The sequence below is a fragment of the Vulpes lagopus genome, chromosome 23 (assembly GCF_018345385.1).
Source record: "Vulpes lagopus strain Blue_001 chromosome 23, ASM1834538v1, whole genome shotgun sequence".
Lineage (NCBI taxonomy): Eukaryota > Metazoa > Chordata > Mammalia > Carnivora > Canidae > Vulpes > Vulpes lagopus.
In genome coordinates this window covers 51,669,915-51,691,332 of record NC_054846.1, presented here as the reverse complement: position 1 = coordinate 51,691,332, position 21,418 = coordinate 51,669,915, and the positions used below count along the sequence as shown (strand labels likewise).

Below are 21,418 nucleotides of genomic sequence, written 5' to 3'. Positions count from 1 at the left end.
ACAGAGCTGAATGCAGGGTGAGTTCTTGAGAATGTATTTTGGGAGAAAAAAGAGGAATTCATTTTGGCTCCATTGTACTTCTTGCTGCCTCTCAGACACCTAGTCTTAGGGAAGCAGGAACCTCAATACTGGTCACCCCAATAGACTAAGCAAGTCCCAAGCCTTTAGAGTCAGACTTAATAAAGTTAATACATTTTTTATTTTAGTCTCTGACATTGGTGCTTCGATTGTTAAGATCATAAACCACATTCAAAATAACCTGTCCCTAGCATTTCAGAAGCAAAAAGCCTGTTAATTATTTCTACCTCCCCACTCCCTCCAGGTCATCCTCTAACATAGACGATATTCTTTAACCCAACTTCTCTCAGTGGTGATTTCTGAATGTCCTTCAGATCATGGGTCTGTTCGGGGTCAATCCAGCCTTCCTCTGCCAGGAACTAAGTACCCTCCTGCCCATTCCTTCTGGGAATGTTACTCTTGACCACTGCTTTTGTCTAATAATCTCTTTGCACCATAGCTGAACTTTATTATATGAATGAGACTTCTATAGAAGCAGTAAGAGCTCGGGCTCTGATTTTGGACCATATTTTCCTACTTCTTTGCATGTCTAAGGATTTTTATTGGATACTGGAGATTGTGAATTGCGCATCGTTGAGTGTCTGGATTTTGTTGTCTTTCCTTAAAGAGAGTTGCACTTTATATGGCAGACAGTGAAGCTTCTTTTGTCCAGTTTGATACTTGCATGATTTTAAAATTTTGTTAGTATGAATCTAGAGTAGCTTAGCCCCACCACTAAGACATGGCCCTTCTGGGTTGTCTCGTGAATGCCCTGAATGATCAGTGAGGACTACCACTTTGGTGGTGGGAATTCCAGTGATTCTGGGCCCTGTGTGAGCCCTGACAGCTGTACAGTTCATAGTTCCCTGGTCATTTTCTCATGACACATCATGGAGATTCACCCTTTTAGGTGCCATGCACATCTTGGGACCCTGTAAACACTCTTGAGGAGTCCTGACATTGGTGGGATTCTTTTTCCATAGAGCTCCATCTGCTCTGAAATGTATAGAGTTTCCCCTCAGCTACGACCTGCTACAGACTCTGAAGTTTAATCTCCATGAGATTTCCATGTTCTGCTAAGGATACCCCTCTCTGCTCTTTGGTCTGGAATGGGCCTCCAGGCAAAGAGCCCAGGCAGTCAGAGGGCACACTTCATTTGTGTCCCTTTTCTCATATATTAATCCTGCACTGCCTCCTGTCTGAGAACAGTCGTTTTGTATGTTTGTCCAATTTTTTAGTTGTTTAAGTTGAAAGAGAAATCTGGTCCCTGTTACTTCGTCAAAGCCAAGCGAAGGCTTGGGTTCTAATCTCAGCTTGACCCACACCTATTAGCTGTGTGACTTTGAACTTTCTGCCTCTGTCAAAGGAATGTGCATGTTTCTGTAGAACTATAAATAATGTATAGAATATGCCTGATACAAAAGGTACTGATTAAATGGCAGCTGCTACTATGACTAAAGGAAGCAGCTACTTCCTTTCCTCCATTATTTACTGAGTGTTTCCTGTGTGGTAGGCAATATGTAAGCTAACAGGCTTTAATCACTAGTACTCTCTACATCTATAGATTAGCAAATCAAAACTCAGAGAGGATACCCAACTTGCCTTGGGTCACAGCCAGTGGATCTGGATTGGTCCTCACTGATACGACATCTTCAGATGATTGTAATATTAACATGATCAATTGTACCAACAGGAATGTAGTCTTTTACTATTGGGTTGTCCGGGACATAGTTTAATTAGTCAGCAATGGCTGGGTGGGCCTTGATGATTCTAACCCATTGAGTTAAGGAATGAATGTAAAGCACGCCGTCTGTTCCCTGCGCCTCTCTCCCACATACCAACTCCCAGTCTCAGCTTTCCCTGTCCTCCTGAGCAATCTCTTTGTATTTTCTCTTACAGACAACCTTCGGGAAGGGGCAGAGAAGAAGGTGGTATTCATCACAGGACGAGTCCACCCAGGGGAAACACCCTCTTCATTTGTGTGCCAAGGTGAGTGACAAAATCCCATGGGCATCCTGTGCCTACCCCCATATCCAGCTGGAGCACTGTGATGGCCTCAGGGACAGTGTGGTCATGAGCAGAGTCCTTATTGTGGATGCACATTTACTTCATTTTTAAAGAGGTTACACCTGGTTTCCATGAGTATTTCTTTCAACAAATGTTTACTAACTGCATGTGTGTGTGGAGGGGTGGATGGTTGGATGGATGGATGGATGGATGGATGGATAGGTAGGCCTGAGTGGAGTTCTCTTGTATGTGCTATGTTGAGGATGAGCCATACAGCGTCATCCACACTTCCTAGCATGATTTTTCTTGTCTCTAGTGGTTTACAAAAGTAAGAAATCTGGCCCTAGGCCAATGTGTATGTTGGTAGGTGTGTGATAAAGTGGGGAGATAAGGATTAGAAGCTATCTATTCACTCATTTATTCAGTCATTCACTTAACAAATAACTTTAGAAACACCTACTGTGAGCCAGGAAATAGGCCTTGTGTCAGACAACCAGAGGTAAATAAGACATAATTTTTTCATCTCAAATGTATCTCTCTATAATTGCTTTTCATTTATTATTAAGTTTTTAATCCATGTAAAATATACGTTTAATCAACAACATATATATGCATACATATGTATTCAATTAATTAGCAATATAGGTATATTCAATAAATAACTATAAATAATAATTTAATGAATTGGTGCTCACCAACTTCAGAAGCAGAATATTATCCATTCCTTTTAAGCTCGTTATCCTCCCTTCTACCTTTGTCCTCCCACAGAGAGCTATAAGTTTGGATTTCATTGTCTTTCTCAATAGTTTTGCCATCCGCGTCAGCATTCGTAAACAGTCTAGGGCTTCGTTCTGCATGTCTTTGAACTTCTTATAGTTAGGAAACTATTATTCTGTGTTCACTGGCACTTTTCACCCAATGTCCGAGGTGATGAGTGTGGCTATAGTTCACGTCTTTCCGCCATGTACTCTGTGCCATGTCTGTCGGGCACCTCAACTTACCTGCCTGTTCTCCTGGACAATTCAGTTGTTGACAGTGTTTGTCCTTAAAACAAAGCTGTCACAGATGCCCTTCTATCTGTTGCCTTGTGCCTGTGCAATTGCTTTTCTAGGGCAGTTGACAGATTACAGGATATGTGCATCTTCAACTGTACTAGATATCTCCAAGTTTCTCTCTGAGACCTTTATGCTGCCATCAGCAATGTATGAGGGTTCCTACTGTCCCACATTCTCAACAATACATTTGCATTTTTACCTATCTAGTGGGTATATCACATATAAAATACGTGATACTATGTGCCAAGTGCTGTTCTAAGCACTCTACCTCTTTTATTTTACTTATTTATTTTCATTAATTTAATGTAATGCCTTTTAACTATATTAACTTTTCTATGTCATAGGAATTAATATTAACTATATTTTTACATATAATTATGTAAGTTTGAAGAACTTCAGTAATTTCTCTCAATTTAGTCTCAAAAAGACCTTAAGGTCAAAGGGAGATTAAAAAAAAAAAAAAACCATAGAAATTATATCACTTGAAGGAGGCCGTGGGCTGCCATGGAAGTATCTAGCAATTTGCCATGAGACCATCTTGGGGTCAAACATTGGCTCTCCCACTTCCTAGCAGTATCATTTCAGTTTCCTTAAATGTAAAATAAATTAGGATAGCAACACCTCTTTGCACAGGCCACCACAAAACTGGTGTCAGATGAGTGCAAACACACACCCAGCCCCGTGCCTGGCACTCAGCAGACACTCAGGATGGATGTCACCCCTGAGAGTTGGGGGCGGCGCTCTGAGAAGAGGCTGCGGGTCATCTGCCTTGTAGACTCTCAGGCACTCGACAAATCAGCGTGCGTCTTCTATTGCCACGGTGCTGTGGTTAGGCACCATTGCCTCCCCCTTCTCTGGGGCCAGCAGCCCTGAGAGCATGTCAGGGACAGCGAGTAGGAGCCACACCCAAGAGGCTGGTGGCCCACCTCCCTGCTGCCGTCACTCCAGCTTACTCCTTGGCCTTCTCACTTCCATCCTCTTCCCTCCAGCACTGTCCTTGCAGTAACCTCACCCAGGTCCCTCCTGGTTTTACCAACCCCTCTACTGCAGCCATCTGTCAGTTACTAAACTTGGCAGCAGACCTGTTCCCCCAGCTGATAGGATGCAACTATTTTGTCCTTGTTTGTAAAAAGACAGGAGCCTTATCATCAAACCTTTCAGCTCTAGGAGCCCAAACACCCAGGCCCACCTCCTCTGTGGGCAGCAGAGGGCCTGGTCATCATCCCACGTTAGACGAGGCCTGAGACATACAGAAGTGGAGTGCAGCTCCAATGCTTTCTGTGTTGAGCCAGCTTTTCTAGGAAGGAATCTGGACGGTGCCGATACACGCCATGCTATCCCGCAGCCTTTCCATCAGTGTTTACTCCTTGGCAGAGCCTTTCGATGCCTTCCCTCTCCCTTCTCAAGATAAACTCCGACTCCTTGCCGTGACATTCCCAGCCCTCCCCCGTCTGGATCTTGCCAGGTTCTCTGGCCTAAGCCTCGTTATATCCCTGCCCCACACAACTTAACCCTGAACAGACAACCTTCTTCCCACCAACGGACCTTTGCATCTGCTGCTCCTCTGCCCACCCCGTGCCACCTGGCAAACACCTCCCATCTCCCAGTGTTCGAATACCCGCTGTGGGCCCCCGTCCCACTCCCTTCAGTCTCTGCTTTGCACCTGTAGTGTGATTACCCATGGCCATCGCTACCACCCTGATTTGTTATATATTTGATTTATATTTGTTGCTTCCCTTTAAACCATGAGCTAGTTGAGGCCTAGGGCTGGATCTCTGAGTGTCCTTTGTGCCCTTTTCTACATCTGGAAAATGGGGATTATCTTGTTCATCCCATGGGGCTGTTGTGAGGAACAAATGCTGTGTTGGTTCTGGGATTCTAAATCTGAGCTCAGGAAAAGGGGCCTTAAGGTCATACAGCCAGTAAAAAGCAGAAGAGGGCTTTGAGTCTGAGTTTCTCAAGCCTGGACATGTTTTCTTGCCCCACTCAGGAGTGGGAAGTGCTAGAAGGCCAAGCTTGGTGCCTAGAAGAGCACGGCACTCTGGGCACCCCACAACCGTTGATGTGCCTTTATAGACGGGAGTGGGGAGGCTCGTGAAAGTGAAGTGGCTTACCCAGGATCACGGTGAATTCCTGGCAGATGTGGTCTGGGCCTCGTCTCTATGACCCTGGTCTTCCTCCTTCCCTATCTCTGTTACTGTCCCTGGAGCCACAATTTGTCCTTTCTCAAGGCAGCTTCAGACTCATCATTCCCCTACTTTGCCAATGAGAGACTGAGGCACAGTCTCCCCGGGGGTGTCTCGGCCCCCTGGAGACAGGCCAGACCACAGTCCCAGAGGGCTGGGCCGGATCCCCTCCCCAGCCCACCTTGTCCTGGAAAGGGCAGCAGGGTCCAGGGCCTAGAAGGACGGCTGAGATACCTTCAGCTCAGTAATGCTTCTTGTGCATTAACTGGCTCAGTGACCTTGAGCAGGCATAACAGACATGTGGGGCCTGGTCCTCCCCATCTGGCTGGGAGCACGGTCCTCACAGCCGGGCTGCTGATGCACCTGCTGCTGGGAGCAGAGCGACATCATGTCATCACAGAACTCTGGAGGGGCAGCTGTAAAGGTGGCAAGACTTTGATTTCCTCAAGGCTCTGCTTGGCAGTTGGATGGCTGATTCTCAGTAACCCCTCGGCTGCCCCAAAGCCCACTCATGGCCTCTGTGAGACCAAACTATCCTCTTCCTCCAGCCATGACGTGAAAGGTCAAGGGAGCTCCAGAGCTGCCCTGTAGCAGAGCGTGTGTGAGCACGTTCTCTGGAGCCAGCCTGCCTGACACTGAATCCCAGCTCCCCCATGTAGTGCGGTGTGACCTTGGGGACATTTCATAACCTCTCTATGCCTTAGTTCCTTTATCTTGAAAGGGGAAGTGACAATAGAAACCCTGCCTCATAGGGTTCTTGTGAAGATTAAATGACATTTAGGACAGTGTCTGGAATACAGGAAGCGCTAAGTAAGTGTTCCTATGGAGCACCTAGTGGGTGTCAGGTACAGTTCCCCTGACCCTACAGGGCCCCCAAACCCGGGTGTGTGGCTTCTGTGCCGTGCACCCCAGCCCACCTCCTTCCATGCTGCTTTCCTGAGAGAGCCATTAGCAGAACCCGCCTCACTTCTGCACCTGGAGGACTGGGTTGCAGGCCAGAGCTTTGGCCAGGACTAGACCTCAGGTATCTGATTTCTGGTCGGGTGAATGTTCTTTCACTGAAGCTGGGGCTGTTGGGACAACTCTCACTGAAAAGTGCCATTTGCAGAACACTTGTCCTCTGCAGATCCTTTGTAATCCAATCAATCAAATCAGCACTTAGGCCCGCTAGTGCAGGCAAGGCACGCCAGCCTCTGGAGGGCCGCGTGAGGAGGTAGGCAGAGCCAGGGCCTCAGTGTGAGTCCTACCACTCTACTCCTGGTTGAGACCTTTGGCCAGTCCCCAACTCTCAGAGCCTCTGTGTCTTTACCTGCAGGATGGGGGCAGCAATACAGTCCTCAAGGGGCTGCTGTGGGGTTAAGTGAGCCTTGCTGCCACTTGCCAACGTGCCCACTAGGGCCTAGACAATGGAGACGGAGCTGGCCTTCCCTCAGGGAGCTCACTCCACAGGGTTACCCTGGGCAGACGAGGGGAGGGGCCACACACACACACACACACACACACACACACACACACCATGCACTCACAACCACCAGGACAAGCACAACCGAAGGTTTCCTACAACAAAGTGGTGACCTTTGCCCCTTCCTCCCTCCCCTCCCCCACTGCTTTCCTCCCACCTCTAATCCCTCACCTAATCTCTCTCTTCTCCTCTCTCTCTCTCTCTCTGTCTCTCTCTCTCTGTCCCTTACAGCCACCCATTATAAGTGTTTAACACCAGCCCACTAAGGGGTTGTCATGGGCTTTTCACTTCCCTGAGCTTCTGTCTTTTCATCTGTGAAACGGTCAGGGTGGGAGGCGGAAGGGTAAGAACCATGACTGTGAGCTTCAGGTTCTTCAGGACCAGAATCCCCGTGATTCCATAAATTGAGACCCTTGGGCTCGGCTCCAGGCAGACAGAGGCCAGGTCAGGGGAAGGCCTACAGTGGCTGCTGTCATGTGACCCCCCCCCACTCTGGGTCCAGCAGAGACCCCCAACTGCCTTGCTTAAAGCCCGGGCTCTTCCCACTGCAACATATTGCCTCTTGGTCGAGGCAACAACAATAAACCTCACACAGAACTCTCTGGAGAGAAAATCATGCAGGCATATATGCAAATCGTTCTACAAATCACATGCAAATAGACTCCTGACTCTCTGTATTGCCTTAATGGAAAAGGCACCACTTTGAAGCCAGTAGAACTGGATCTGAGTCCCACCTAGGCCCTTGTGAGATGATGATGTCGCCACCCTGACTTTGTTTTTCTATCTGTACATGGAGCCAGTGAGATGACAGGTCACCCAGCTAATGAACATACATCACTGGTCCATCTTTACTCATTCATGTCACACGTACCTACTGAGGATGTTCCCTTAGCCTGGCTCTGAGCCACACACTGACAAGATGGTGACAGAGATGTAGACCTGTCCTTGCCTCCCAAGGTTCACAGTCTGGAGGGAAGAAAGACTTGAACAGCAGATGCAAGCCTCAATCCCCAAGCCTCTGGGCACAGGAAACAGAACTTTCCCTACTTTTCCATAACTGAGCTTACTTTCCATTTTGAGGCCCCATTGTGCCAAGGACCGGAAACTTCTCCATCATTCAGGGATCAGCTTTCCCCAGGATCGTGTCATTTCAGTGAAGAGTTGTGATGCTCTTGGGGACGGTAGACAAATAATGTCATCGTCAGTGTCACCACCCATCCACACCGCTTCCCTGGCACCTGCACATCCTCATGACTTTCTGGGCCTTGGTGGCTGCAGTCGGTGCTGTGTCAGACCTGGTTCCTGACTGTAAGCCTCTTTCTGTTCTCTGGCCCTCTGTTCTGTCTGCCCCCCCAACCCCACCCTGTCCACCCCCAGGACACCGGGCCCTCTGTTACTCCCTCCTCCCAAACCACATTCCCTGCTGTAGTCAGGAGAGCCCAGATCTGCCCCTGTACTGGGCAGTGGTCTCCTGTGCCCTTTATATTCTTCAGCTGGCCTGGCAGGTCCCCATCTAGCTGTTCCCCTTCTCTCTCAACATCCTCTTGTCCCCACCCCTTCATGTCCATTTCCCACGTGCCTCTTTGCTTCTACCAACTCACTGAGATCCTCACAACGACTTCCAGGGGTTGTTTTATTCTTTCCTTCTCAACTGAGGTGGAGCCGAGAGGTTAGGCCACACAGCCGTTCAAACCCAGGTAGTCCAGTTGCAGAGTCTGTGCCTTTAATCACGACACTGTGTCCCCGAATTGAAGAGCTCTTCACTACCAGATGGGCCTTCTTCTTCGTTGCCTTCCAGGCTTTGTGTGGAATCCCCCTTCCTGGAACACCTGCTCTTGGCATCCCTTCGTCGGGCTCACTCCATTCATCCTTCACATCTCCATTCTCCGCAGCCCCTCCCAGGCCCTCTGGGTTCTCCTGGCTCCCTGGGCTGTTGCCCCCTGAGCCAGTTGCTCCAGTGGAAGTTGCTTTCCCACCATAGACATTCTAGGGCAGGAATCACTTACGTATTTCAGAATGCCAGGTGTATGGTGTGGACCTGGCCCTGTGAATGTTTGTAGAAGGAGTGATTTGGGGGCACCTGGGTGGCTCAGTGGTTGAGTGTCTGCCTTTGGCTCAGGTTGTGATCCCAGGGTCCCAGGATGGAGTCCCGCATCGGGCTTCCCATAGGGAGCCTGCTTCTCCCTCTGCCTGTATCTCTGCCTCTCTCTGTGTCTCTCATGAATAAATAAATAAAATCTTAAAAAAAAAAAAAAAGAATTAACGATTTTCAGTTCAGTTAACCCTATACTCTGTCAAGGTCAAATGAATTCCTGGGGCCAGTCTATCAATGGGCACTTACTAGGCACCTGCTGAACCAAGTACACTGGGAGAAATAACAATGAATACCTAGTTGGGGTTGCCTGGTGATGTTCATCATGACCAGGCTGAGGTCAGCCCAGGCAGGGATCTCTCTGATCTGGCTATAGTTTCGGTTCAAAAGAAAGAACCAAGCAAACTTGTTTACCAAAGGAGCAGAGACTGATCTCAGGAGTTTGATTGTGCCTCCTTGCAGGAGGGAGATTATTCTCCTCACTTGATAGATGAAGATCCTACTACTTTGGAGGAGAGGAAGAAAAAGATGGAAGCCCAGACTGCCAGTGTGGAATGTGTCCTTGGGAATTACTGATTTCTTTCTCCTAACTTTAAGGATGGGAGAAGGCTGGAGTCTTTCTAAAGCTCACGGAGTAACTGAGCCACAACTAGAACGCAGGTTCTCGGATGGCTGGTTCGTTGGCTTCTTCAATTCAACACCCTTGTTCCCAAAGCTCATAGCTAGCAAACTTCACAGACCGACTCTAAGTTCCAAATTCCATTCTGCTTTTTCTACCCTCATTGCCTCTCAATCTCCAATCTCAGGGAGTTGATTAAAACACCTTGCAATTTCCCTGTGCTGTGTCAGTGTCAGGCAGTTCAAGTACAGGTGTTCTAACCCAGTCACACAGCAGTCTTCCTGACTGGACATTATTATCCCTGTATCAAGATGAGAAAACTGGGCAGAGAAAGCTAATAGATTTTCAGTTTATAACCAGTTAGGATCCAAATGCAGGTGTCCAAGGACTTCTGCTTCCTCAGTCCGTGTGATGTTTTTGGCCTGTGGCCGGGGGTGGCATTTCCTCTCCACTCTTACTTTCTCCAGCATTTCTCCTCCTATTCCTCTCCACTAGCCACCTGCGGCCCCTTCCACACACACACACAAAAGCCAAGGCTCTCCTCCCAACTTCCTGATCGATGGGAATGATTCCTGTTGAACTATATCTGACCTCAAGCCAAGAGATGAGTCTAAAACCTCTGCTCTCCTTGCCCTATGCTCACTATGGGAGAAAGAGCTCTGGATGGCTGCAGCTTCTGGCCTGGCTTTGTCTTCTCTCATCCTTTTATTAGCTGCCTAATTGGCAGCCCAATTAATCTGCTCATCTGTGAAGGAGGATGGATCACAATGAGCTACTCCATTTCCAGAAGCCATTCTCTGCCATCCTCTGAAGCAGCGTGGCCAGGCCCTGAGCGCAGGCTGGCTCCTTGATGGAGGGCTGCCCCGGGAGCTGGGGTCAATTAGTGGACAGATTAAGCAATTATTAGCCCCTAACAAGGGCACCTGGCATCATTACCCTGCCTGTTTACTGGCAAACTGCAGTTTTAATATGAAGACCAACAAATAAATTAGGGCATCTGGTCTACTGCCGCGTTGGTTGAGAAGTAAATGATGTCCAACTGGCTTTCGGCTGCCGATGGATTCTGAGCCCTGGCCTAATGAAAAGCCTGAGATGTCCCTCACTGGTCACAGCAGCTCTGGGATGTGCTGGGGAACCATTTATCATTCCAGGAGCTAAGTGCCTGCTGCCGGCACATGGATTGTTCTTGGTTATCCTGCTGCTTCCTCCTGTCTGTCTGTCAAAACATGCTTATCTTTCAGGTTGAGCTCAAAAGCTTCTTTCTCCTTGATGCCTTTCCTTCTCTCTCCAGCAGGAAAGGAGTTCCCTTCTACACTTAGGGAGGGTTGTGCACCCTCCTACTGCTTTCCAGCATTACAGTTATTTCATGGAATGCCAGAGCTCCATTTTGCCAATTTTTTCCCCAGGTCTCTGCAGAAGTAGAAATGTGGAGAAGGGGAGGGAAAGTTGAGGACTCGGGTTGTTTCTTCACCCCCTCTCCTGTCAAACTATGCAGGCTATTGCCAGAAGGAAGCCAACGAGGGCAGTATTAGGCTCAGATTTGCACTTTAGGAAGATCTCTTTGGCTTCATGTTCCACAAGTGGTCGCAGTCATTCAGGCCAGCTGGCGTGGTGGCCTAGGATAGATAAGCAGCAGAGGGACGGAGACACAGGGCAGCTACACTAGATTCAAGAAAGAGACTTGGGGACTGCCTGTTTGAGAGAGGAGAGTCATGGAGAATTCAACGTTTCTCAGTTTGGTGACCTGGAGGCAAGCGTTGGTGACAGTGAGAAGCAGCAAGGACAACAGGCCCCAGAATCTGTGAACAGAGGATCTTCCAAGTGGGGAAGGGGCAGAGTTGGGATAGTGAAGAGACCTCCCTCTCCTCAGGTGACTTTAACCAAATTCCTGCTGCTCTCTGCCTTCTGGTGTGACCGTCAGCAACAGGAGGGTTTAGATCCCTAGAGTCCCAATGCCGTAGTCATCCAATCCAATGTCCACACTTAGACATTAGAGAATATCTCTTAATTCTTTGTTTGGAGTTTTCCTACCTCTCCCCTATCTCTGTCAAAATCTGGGCCCTCCAAGGTAAAACTGAAATGCTCTTTCCTTAGGCGCCCGCATAGTGCTCTATAGCAGAACATGCACTCTCCCGTCTGCCCGTTGGCTTCAACATTAAGTCTTGAACTGTCTCTTGGAAACAGAGCTATAAGTTGTAAAAGTCACCAGGCAACACCTAATTTATAGCCATATACCCATAGTGGTTGACAACTTAGGCCAAAAATTACCTTTGGAGCTTTTACTGCTTCTAAGCTGAGGAAAATGTGCTCCCTCCTCCTCTCTTTTTTTTTTTTTTTAGATTTTTTATTTATTTATTCATGAGAGACACACAGAGAGAGGCAGAGACACAGGCAGAGGGAGAAGCAGGCTCCCTGCGGGGAGCCCGGTGTGGGACTCAATCCCGGGTCTCCGGGATCACACCCTGAGCCAAAGGCAGATGCTCAACCGCTGAGCCACCCAGGCATCCCTGTGCTCCCTCCTTCTTGAAACATTTTGAGGTTAACCCAGATTCTTCTCTTTCCCTAGGGATCATTGACTTCCTCATAAGCCAGCACCCTATTGCCCATGTCCTACGGGAACACCTGGTCTTCAAGATTGCACCAATGCTCAACCCTGATGGAGTCTACCTGGGAAATTACAGGTGAGGGGCAGGGGAGAAAGCTTGGAAGCTAGTAGTCATGGGATGGTGGGATGGAAGCAGGAGAAAAAGGGGATATATTTTTGAGAAAGAATTTTTGTATTACCCATGAGTTCATTAGAGGAAGTTTCCCCTTGGTTATTGAGAATGTGGCTAACGAGCCTTGGATGTGTCATGCACAGCCAGCTGAAGTAACTTGCTGAGATTTTCTGGTCAGCTCGCTGAACCAGGAATCAGGAGAGCTAGAATCCGTTTCGGCACCTACTTCCCATGTAACCTCGGAGAATTCACTTTCCAGTCTGATGCTCAGTTTCTCTTGCATAATGAAGGCAATGATCACATACCTGACAGGACACTGGTGAGAATCAAAAGGAATGGTGGAGACGGATGTGCTTTGCAGATTATCATATGGTGGTTATAGCAATTACTGTTTTGATTCTGTGTTTCTTCTTGGAGATCATTAATGAAGGAGAGTGGCTTCCCAGGTCATCTGAGCAGCATTTCTCTCTGATGTGGGCATACAAGCTCGCTCAAGTACTCACTCATGTCCTCAGACCTTGAACTCTCTTTCTCCCAGCTGAGCACCATAATTTATAGCCTAAAATTTCACTGCCCGGTGGATCATCTGCCAATAGAACATTGAGTCCTCTGAGGTAGTGTTATTACTCTTATTTGATAGTTGAGGCAACAGACTTGCCCCAAGTCGCACAGCCAGTGAACGACTGACTAGTTATCTATCTTCACTGCCCACACTGCACATCTTTAGAGTGAATTAGTCCCACAACCTCAAAGTAACATCCAGCGCCTTGCAACTTCTGCAGGAGAGGCTCTGTGTGAGCTGATGTCTATCTGCCTCATCTCCCACCCTCTGCTCTTAGAACTGTTACTCTGGCCACTCAAGGTAACGCCTAGTTCCCTAGGCATGTCCTGTTGGCCTCTGATTCCTTACCTTCCTCAAGGCTGCCCTGTACCTAGAACCTGCTATCCCTTCCTTATCTTTCTAACTCTTCTTCACAACACAGCTTGTGTCTCTTCTGAAAACCCCAAACCCCCAAACAGAATTAGTTGTTTAATCCTCTAAGCTCCCACAGGCCTGGTTATTGAATAAGACTTATGCCACTGCATGGACCCCACTGGCCTTCAAGCCCACAGAGAGCAGGGACTGAGCCTTCGTTGTCCTTGTGCCTATGATGCTTGGCAGCAGCAATCAGCCCACAGTAGATGCTTAAAAACTATTTGATGGGGGCACCTAGGTGGCTCAGTGGTTGAGCATCTGCCTTTAGCTCAGGACATGATCCCAGAGTCCCGGGATCAAGTCCCACATCAGGCTCCCCGCAGGGAGCTTCTCCTCTGCCTATGTTTCTGCCTCTCTCTGTGTCTCTCATGAATAAATAAGTAAAATATTAAAAAAAAAACCTATTGATGAGTATGAGTGAAGGGATGACTTTATTGATAAAGTAACTAAGGCCTACACATGAGATAGGATTTAGATAAGGTCAGTGGCATAGATTAGAACCCATATTTTTTAATACCCATCCAGGTCCATTTAAACAGAGTTGGTCTCCAGAAGCATGGCAACTGGGTCCAGAGGGGCTTCCCAATACCTCTGGGTATCAGTTAGAGAGAGCCCATGGGATGCATGACGCCTTAATTAAAGACAGTTTTGCTTCCTCTCTTAATTGGCTCAAGCAATGGTTCATTAGTGCTGGCAGGTTTTATGGGTTGCTGCAGGCCTGAGAGCAATGCCTTCCCACCTTCCCTGGACAGAATGCACTGTTAGTGGTAATGGTGGTGGAAAGACCATTTGATTTATGTTAACATTTCTGTTTAATTACAAGAGCGGCAGTGGTCAGAAAGAGGTCAATGCTGTCCACTCTACACACTTATTTATGTCAGCATCTGCTGTCCAGGGATGGCACATTGGAAAGAGGTCTATGACCTTGACCAAAATGTCTCCCCTCTCTGGGCTTCCGCTGGCCACTGGGGTGGTGATGCTTTCTATATGTTTTCAAGCTCCGGATTTTCTCATTTGGGGGTTTTAGGGTAAAAGAGCTCCAACCCTCAGAAGTGGTTCTCTACTAAGTTTAAACCCCCAACGTTTTCCTAGTGCGAATATGTGTTTCTCATTATAAGAGCTGGAGACAAATCTCTAACCACAGGCATTAATCCTGTTGCTAAAACAGCTCTGAATTGCAACAAAGGGCCTATCAATCATGAGAATTCACTACTAAAGATTTGGAGAAACTGAAAAATAATAATAAAAACTCAGGATTGAGAGCTTCAAGGTGCCCTAGACGTGCTCCAGGCCAGTCCTCCCTGGCTACAGCAGTGTGTCCCACTGCCTGGGGGCACTTGCCTAGGCATGGCAGGGGAGAAAGGAGTCTGGGAAACACAGAGTTAAGCAAAATTCAATGTGTTCTTTTACAATAAGATCTTTCAGTTCCGAATATGCTAATCACCAGGAATCTCAAGAGGGTGATATAGTACCCCGTGCTGCCCAAAGATGAGTCAAGGAACCCTTTCCCTGTACAGCTTGGTTCCCCCTCCATCCCTCACCTCCTCCAACTGCCACCAACCTCGGACCCCAGGGTATCAGAGGAGTTTATTAAACTCATCTGGGGAGATACCACTCCAGGAGTTCTGCGCCCGCCCGGTGCCATGTCAAGCACTCATACACTTATTTAATCCTTGAGCAAGTTTGTGAAGGAGGGTGTTCGCTGAGATTCCTCTGCTTGCAAATAATGAGAATCTACTCCAATTAGCAAGGAAGGGAGTTGGGGGGGGAGGGAAGGATGCTCGTCAGAAGTCTAGGGCAGAAAACAGAGCCGGAGCTCGGAGGAACGCATGGCAGTGCTAGAAACAGGCTGGCACGCACACCGCCGCGTCACCAACTCGCTCCTGCTCTTTCACTGCCAACATCCCCGACGGTGCACAGTCTCCCAGGCCTCAGGGCAGCCAGACGGTCTGCCTCGGGTCGTGTGGCCTGCGAGGAGCAGCCAGGGCCACGGGTCTGCAGTCCTCCCTGCGGCTTGCGCGGCCACGCCAGCCCTGATGCAGAGGACAAGACACGGGCCTGCCCTCCTGCCCTCCTCCTCCTTCCCCCCTTTTCTTTTTCTACACTAAGGAGACGTGCAACCCAATCTAGGAAGGAAAGGCAGGAGATTTCCGAGGTTTAATCACGCGATTTATATTTAATAAGACAAGTCCCTCTACATAGAGCAAATAGCATTTAAGTGCAGCTGACGGCAGTGCAGCGCTGCAGATGATGTTCTTGACGTGGGGGGCCGCAGCATTTGCTGACCAGCCAGCGGCTCTGCTCTTGGACGTGACCTCTGGGGGCCCTGGGGGGCCCTCTGCGGCTTCCCAGCACCTCCAGTGCACCCCACAGGCGCCCCCGCATCCTTAGAGGACGTAACTATACACAGCGATGACGCGGTGGCCTGTAATCGTGACACCTGGCAGCTGGACTCTCTGGCTCACTGTCCCCCCAGTGACACGGGCCTTTTTTTCTGCTCAATCTGAGGCTTACGGCCAGCTCCTGGGAAGACCTTCTGAGAGCCGCGGGGAGGAGAAGGTGGCCTCCCACTGCGCTGTCCCCAGGCATGGGCACCACCCTTCCACCACCCTGCCCAGCTCTGGCCATCGTGTGCATATTTATGTAACTACTTGTTTAATGACGGCCTCCATCTCTAGACAGCAGACTCGTGAAGTCAGGCCTTTGTCCATCGCTGTCCCCAAAGTCCCGAGTGCCCAGCATGGAACGGGCCTTAGATATGTTTTTCCTGGATGGAGAAGTAAATTCAGCTACAATCTCCAGTGTGGGGGGGCTCTGGCCAGATGCCTCCCCTCCTCAACCCTTTTACTCATACCCACATGGCCGCCTAAGCCCGCTCGTCTTGATCTTACGCTGGTGGGGCACAAATACGACGATGAGCACCATTACCATTTAGCACACTCTGGCTTCGCAGCCACATGTTGCTACCGTCTAGGACATTATACTTCTAAAGCCTCTTAAAAGGCACATTTGATCTTTACAACAACTCTTCGAGAAAGGGAAGTTAGTTTTTATTATATCCATTTCAGCCTAGGGGAAACTGAGGCTGTGAAGGTGGAGACATGTTCAAAGTCACATGGTGTATCCAGGACTCTCTGGATTCCTGACATGGCCTTTGCCTTACAAGTTGGAGGTAGAAGCAGAGAACTGGCGCTCTACCCTTCCCCACTCTCCTGAGCCTTCTTGTCCTTGGGCGAGACACTTCTCTCCCATGGCCTCAGTTTCTCTCCTTCCCTCATGGAGGAGGAATATGAGGTGGAAGGCATCTTCCATCATTTATTAGTAACAGTGGGGCAAGGCTCTGTCAAAATTGGTACGGCTACACCAAGGATGGATGAACTTGCAGACATTATACTACGTGAAATAGGCCAGTCACAAAAAGACAAATACTGTATGATTCCACTTATATGAAGTACTTAGAGTAGTCAAAATCACAGAGATAGAAAGTAGAATCACTCGTGGTTACTGATGTAGGAAGCATGTTAGGGTTTGAAGTCAAGGCCAAGAAGGAATTTTTGAGGCATCTTTGATGCAATAAGGTGACTTTATTAAAGCATGGAGAAAGGACCTGTGGGCAGAAAGAGCTGCACTGGGGTCATGAGCAGTGGCCCATTATACACTTCCAAGTGGGGAGGGGATAGGGTAAGTCTGTAAGGAATCTGGAAGCAAGGTTTTCAGGACTTTGAGGGGGCTAGCTATTTTGGGAACAGATAATTTATTGCCATCTAATAAAAACTTAGTCATGAGGCCCTGCAGATGTGCATCGGTGGGTCATATGCTTGGGGGATGATCGCCAACATGTATCTTGAGGGGTAGAGATAAAGGAAGTTTACAAAGGAATTTTTCTATGTTAAAGTAGACTTACAGGGTCCCGGAGGGTCGGGCTAAGATTGCCTTTTGCCCTCAGCAAAGTGTTAACATCAAGGTAGCTGAGTTCCTAGAGGAAGGTCACTTTGCCTGTTTCAAGGACTTGTCAATGGGCTGTAAGTAGTAAGGAAATTTAATTTTTCTTTTGCCTTTGTCTTCTGTATCAGTCACCAAGGGCTAGACGGAAGGGGGGAATGGGGACACAGGGTTTAATGGGTATAGAGTTTCAGGTTTACAAGACAAAAAGAATTTTGGAGATGGATAGTAGAGATGCTAGCATGGCATTAAGAATGTACTTAGTACCACTGAACTTAAAAATACACTTAAAAATGATTAAGATGGTAAATTTTATGTGCATGTCACCTTAATAAAAAAAAAAAAAAGTAGGAACGGTACCACTACTGACGCCACGTGAGCATCTCCAGAGGGTTATGGGGCATCTGAAGCCTAGACGTCTTGAGGGATGAATCCTGTAATTTCAGGTGTTACAGAGCCAGGAAGCTGCAGGGCAGCTCCCAGTTGGAAGGCCATTGGGGTAAGGATGAGAGGCCGAGTCGGTCTGCAGCGGAGTCAATTCAGGGGGGTGGCAATTCTCAACGTCCTGCCTCAGACGTGGCTGCCAACACATGTGGCAGCACTTGCGCCCTGTCTCTGCCTCCTCCTCTTCCTCCACCTCTCCCTTTGCTCCCTCCCATCCCCAGTGCGCTGACTTCTTCTTCGGAGCATGTGTAATGCACGAGTTGCCTTGCATTTGAAAAACAGACTCTCCATCTCCATATGACAATATGAAACTCTGTGTTGGGTTTGCATTTCTTAATTAGGTGCTTGTCATTGTGTATTCCATAGAGCCACGTATAAGTAAACAGTCATAGACCTTTGAATAAATTTATTGGTTTTATTTATGTTTCTGGGCATAAAAATCTATAATTACCAGGTACAGCCTCAGTATAACTGGTATTTAATGACAATTACTTTTTGTTACCATAGAAATGAGTCCAAAGTAGTTACCCATAATTTCTCATTTCCCAAACCTCACACATGCTGAATTGCAATATTACCATAGTAATTGCCTATTAGTCATCATAAAATACGCAGTTACCCCAAAGATAGCAGGATGCTGTGAAATTTCTCATCTTCAGAAAACCTCAGTGCTTCTCGGAAGCGGGGAGGTGGGGGAGACCAATAGACCCCTCGGGGTGGTGCAGAAATGATTCAGCTTTATAGCGTGGCGCCGCAGACCCGCGGTGGAAATGCACACCCCTCCCGCGTGCGGACCCGCACCACGTCGTGTCTCCGGGCCCTGGTGCTCCTCACGTAGCCAAGGATGCTCCGGTGCCGTAAATCCAATTTAACTAAGGTTTATTGAGGGCCTGCTGAGTGTCAGGCCCTGTGCTGGGCCTTAGGGAAGCAGATGGAAATCAGCAGCCTTTGCCAATAAGAAGCCCAGTGTTTGCACTGGAGGAGCGTGCGTGTGATGCCGCAGAGGCCCAGCTAATGGAGCTAATGCCTAAGTGCCTCCTAACTATGCATTAGACATAGCATCTCATTTAACGCTCGCAATAGCCCGGGCGGGGCGGGGGTGGGGGGGAGCAGTAGAGCCCTGTCTTTCTCATGTGAAAAATGTTTACGTTATAGAACTTAAAACACTGGAACTGAAGAACACGGTAGGACGCTATTTAATCAATACATGAGGAACTACTGAAATCCCTAAGAAAACCTTGAATAAAGTATTAAAAAAATAAAGGACATCTAAAGTTAATTCACAAGGACATTTTTAGAAAGTGGCCAAAAACTAGAGGAGAAAGGATTTTACACAATTCCAGTGAAAATGTAATTTCAAAATAACACTTTTAAGGATTTGTATTAAGTGTGGTTGATACACAGTATTATATCAGTTTCCGCGATTTGACGATTCTGTACATTACTCAGTGCTCAGTTTAACTGTAGTCACCGTCTACCCACATGCGTTATTACAAATTATTAACTATATTCCCTAGTCTGTTCTTTTAATATCCAGGACTTATTTATTTTATAGCTGGCATCTTGTTCCCCTCAATTCCCTTCACCTATTTTGCCCATGCCCTACCCCAGCAACTACCGATTGGTTCTCTGTATTTATGAGTCGATTTCTTTAGCCCCGTTTTCAGTACAGAAGGAAGTTGAGGCACAGAGGCAGCAAGGTGCTTGCCTCGGGTCCCCCGGCAGGAAGGGTCAGAGCAGGCTTACGAATCCAGGCAGGCTGACCGACCCTAGCCTACTGAGGATTTCACCTCCCGCTACCTTGTGTCCAGGAATCAAGCAAGGCTTCCCTCTGACCAGCAGTGATGAGGGTTTTTGAAGGATGGAAGATATATAGGAATCCACCAGCCACAGACAGGAGATGAGAGATGGGCACCACCGAATGTCATTAAGCATGGCAGAGGGTGATGCCAGGCAAGGTGTTTCCCACACACACGCATGTGCACGGGCATCCTAACTGGCTGACCTTGCTCACCCAAACCTCCAAAGGAGGAAACATTTTAAACTTTCCAACGTAGGATAGAACATGAAATCAGCTATGTAAAATGTAAAATGCATGTCAATATTCTGTTTGTTCTTTGATGGCATAAAAACTGCACTTTTCCTCAAGCTCGAAGGAGAAACCAAAGGCCCTCTGCAAGGATCGCGTCACCAAGAGGTCTGACCAACTCATTGTGCCTCCTTCCCACCCCGCCACCCACCCCCTCCCCGCTCGCTGCCCCTGTCATGGTGCCGTCGGCCTTGGAGTGCTCCACCCAGGGCAGGGATGCCCTCAGCAGTGTCCCTGAGTGATGGCTGGGCCCCACTCTTCCTGTCCACCTTCAGGCCTGGGTGGCTGCCTCCCTTCTAAAGCATCACCAAGCTGCCAGCTTGGACTGTCAGAGAGTGTTGAGACTCAGGCTAAATCTGCCAGCCCATCCCTCCTGCCTCACCCCTGAAGGATTATCAGGTTTTAGTCTATCTTCTACGTGGTGGCCCTTCAGCTGTCCGAAGACCGCGTGCCCCCCTACTTCCCCACGCTCCACTCCAACCACTGCCGGCTCCTGTTCTCCTGGCTGGACATCCCCCAAGGCCTTATAACTTTTCACACGCGATCTGGAATCCATTCCCCTCCCCGTCCTTCCTGCTGTCCTCTGAACATGCTCCACAGGTTTGTCATTGTCTGCCTTTGAGGCCTAGTGTCCAGGACTGAACAGTTATAATGATGATGACAACGATGGTGACGATGGTCATGATGAATGGCTGCCATCTATCGAACCTCTGGGGCTTGCTACTGTTCTAGGCATTTTGCCTGGGTAGTTCCATTTAATTCCCAGAACAGCTCTATCATTATTCTCACTTTACAGGTGAGGAAACTGAGGCATAGAGAGATTAGGAAAGGCTCTTAAGTTCATAGAGCCAGCTAATGGAGTAGAAGGAGTAGGGAGGGGCCATCACAAGGGAACATACCTCTGATACAGCCCGCACGCACATTGCTTCCTGACATTGAGCTCTCCTCAACCTACCTCTCTCCACTTGCATTTCTGCTAAGTGACAACTCCCCTGTCTTTTCCTGGAGCCTTACAAGAAGCCTGTGGTATATAGGCAGGGTAGGAGCCACTCTGTCTCTGAACAAAGAGGAGACAAAGCCACAGAGAGGCTAAGTAACTCACTCAAGGTCACACAGTGAGTGAGCCACAGAGTCAAGATGAAGTGCAAGCGACAAGAGGGGCCAGACAGGCCTCACCTCCCAGAAACACTCTCCGGCTTTATGTAACCCGAGCAATGTTTCTAAGGAGGCTGAAAGGACATTGGGGCTGGCAGTGTAATCAGGTGTCTAACCCACAAGTGCACACCGCCAAAACCAATTATTCAAATGAGCTTCCCAGCCAGGTTCCACAGAAGAGTCCAGATGGCTAGATGTCTGCAGAGGCAGCCCCCCATCTCTGTCCCTGCAAGCAGCTGAATAGCATTTCAAAGTTAGAGTTGATAGCAAGTTGATTTTAATAATTGATTCTACAGCAAAAACAGGCCTCTGAGGAGCCAGTAACTCAGAATGAGTGGCTGGGGGGTCTGGAAGAGCAAAACAATAGAACCAAGAACCTTGTCACTTGGGGGTCTTAGTTCCTAAACCACCGCTTGCATGGTATTTGTTCTCTGTGTCACATCCTCCTCTGGCTCCCTGTGGGCCATCAGCAAGAACCAAACTCTGCAGCCTGGTGTTCAAGCACGTGCAGCGTCCAGGAACTTCCTTCTCAGGCTCCTGTCCCGCTGTCCCCCTTGCTCTTGCACTAACACCCTCCATCTGCTCCTCTTGCCTTCCTACACTCCTTTGTAGGGGCC

At 48.4% G+C, this 21,418-nt stretch overlaps 1 protein-coding gene across 2 annotated transcripts in view; it reads left to right on the top strand.

Moving 5' to 3' along the window:
* AGBL4 (AGBL carboxypeptidase 4) overlaps positions 1-21,418 on the top strand; it is a 1,348,432-nt gene that overhangs the window by 1,220,373 nt on the left and 106,641 nt on the right. For both annotated transcript variants that reach the window (XM_041739178.1, XM_041739177.1), the window contains exons 7-8: positions 1,957-2,046; positions 12,045-12,159. In XM_041739178.1, the coding sequence (XP_041595112.1) occupies positions 1,957-2,046; positions 12,045-12,159 (205 nt within the window). The remainder of the gene's footprint in view (positions 1-1,956; positions 2,047-12,044; positions 12,160-21,418) is intronic.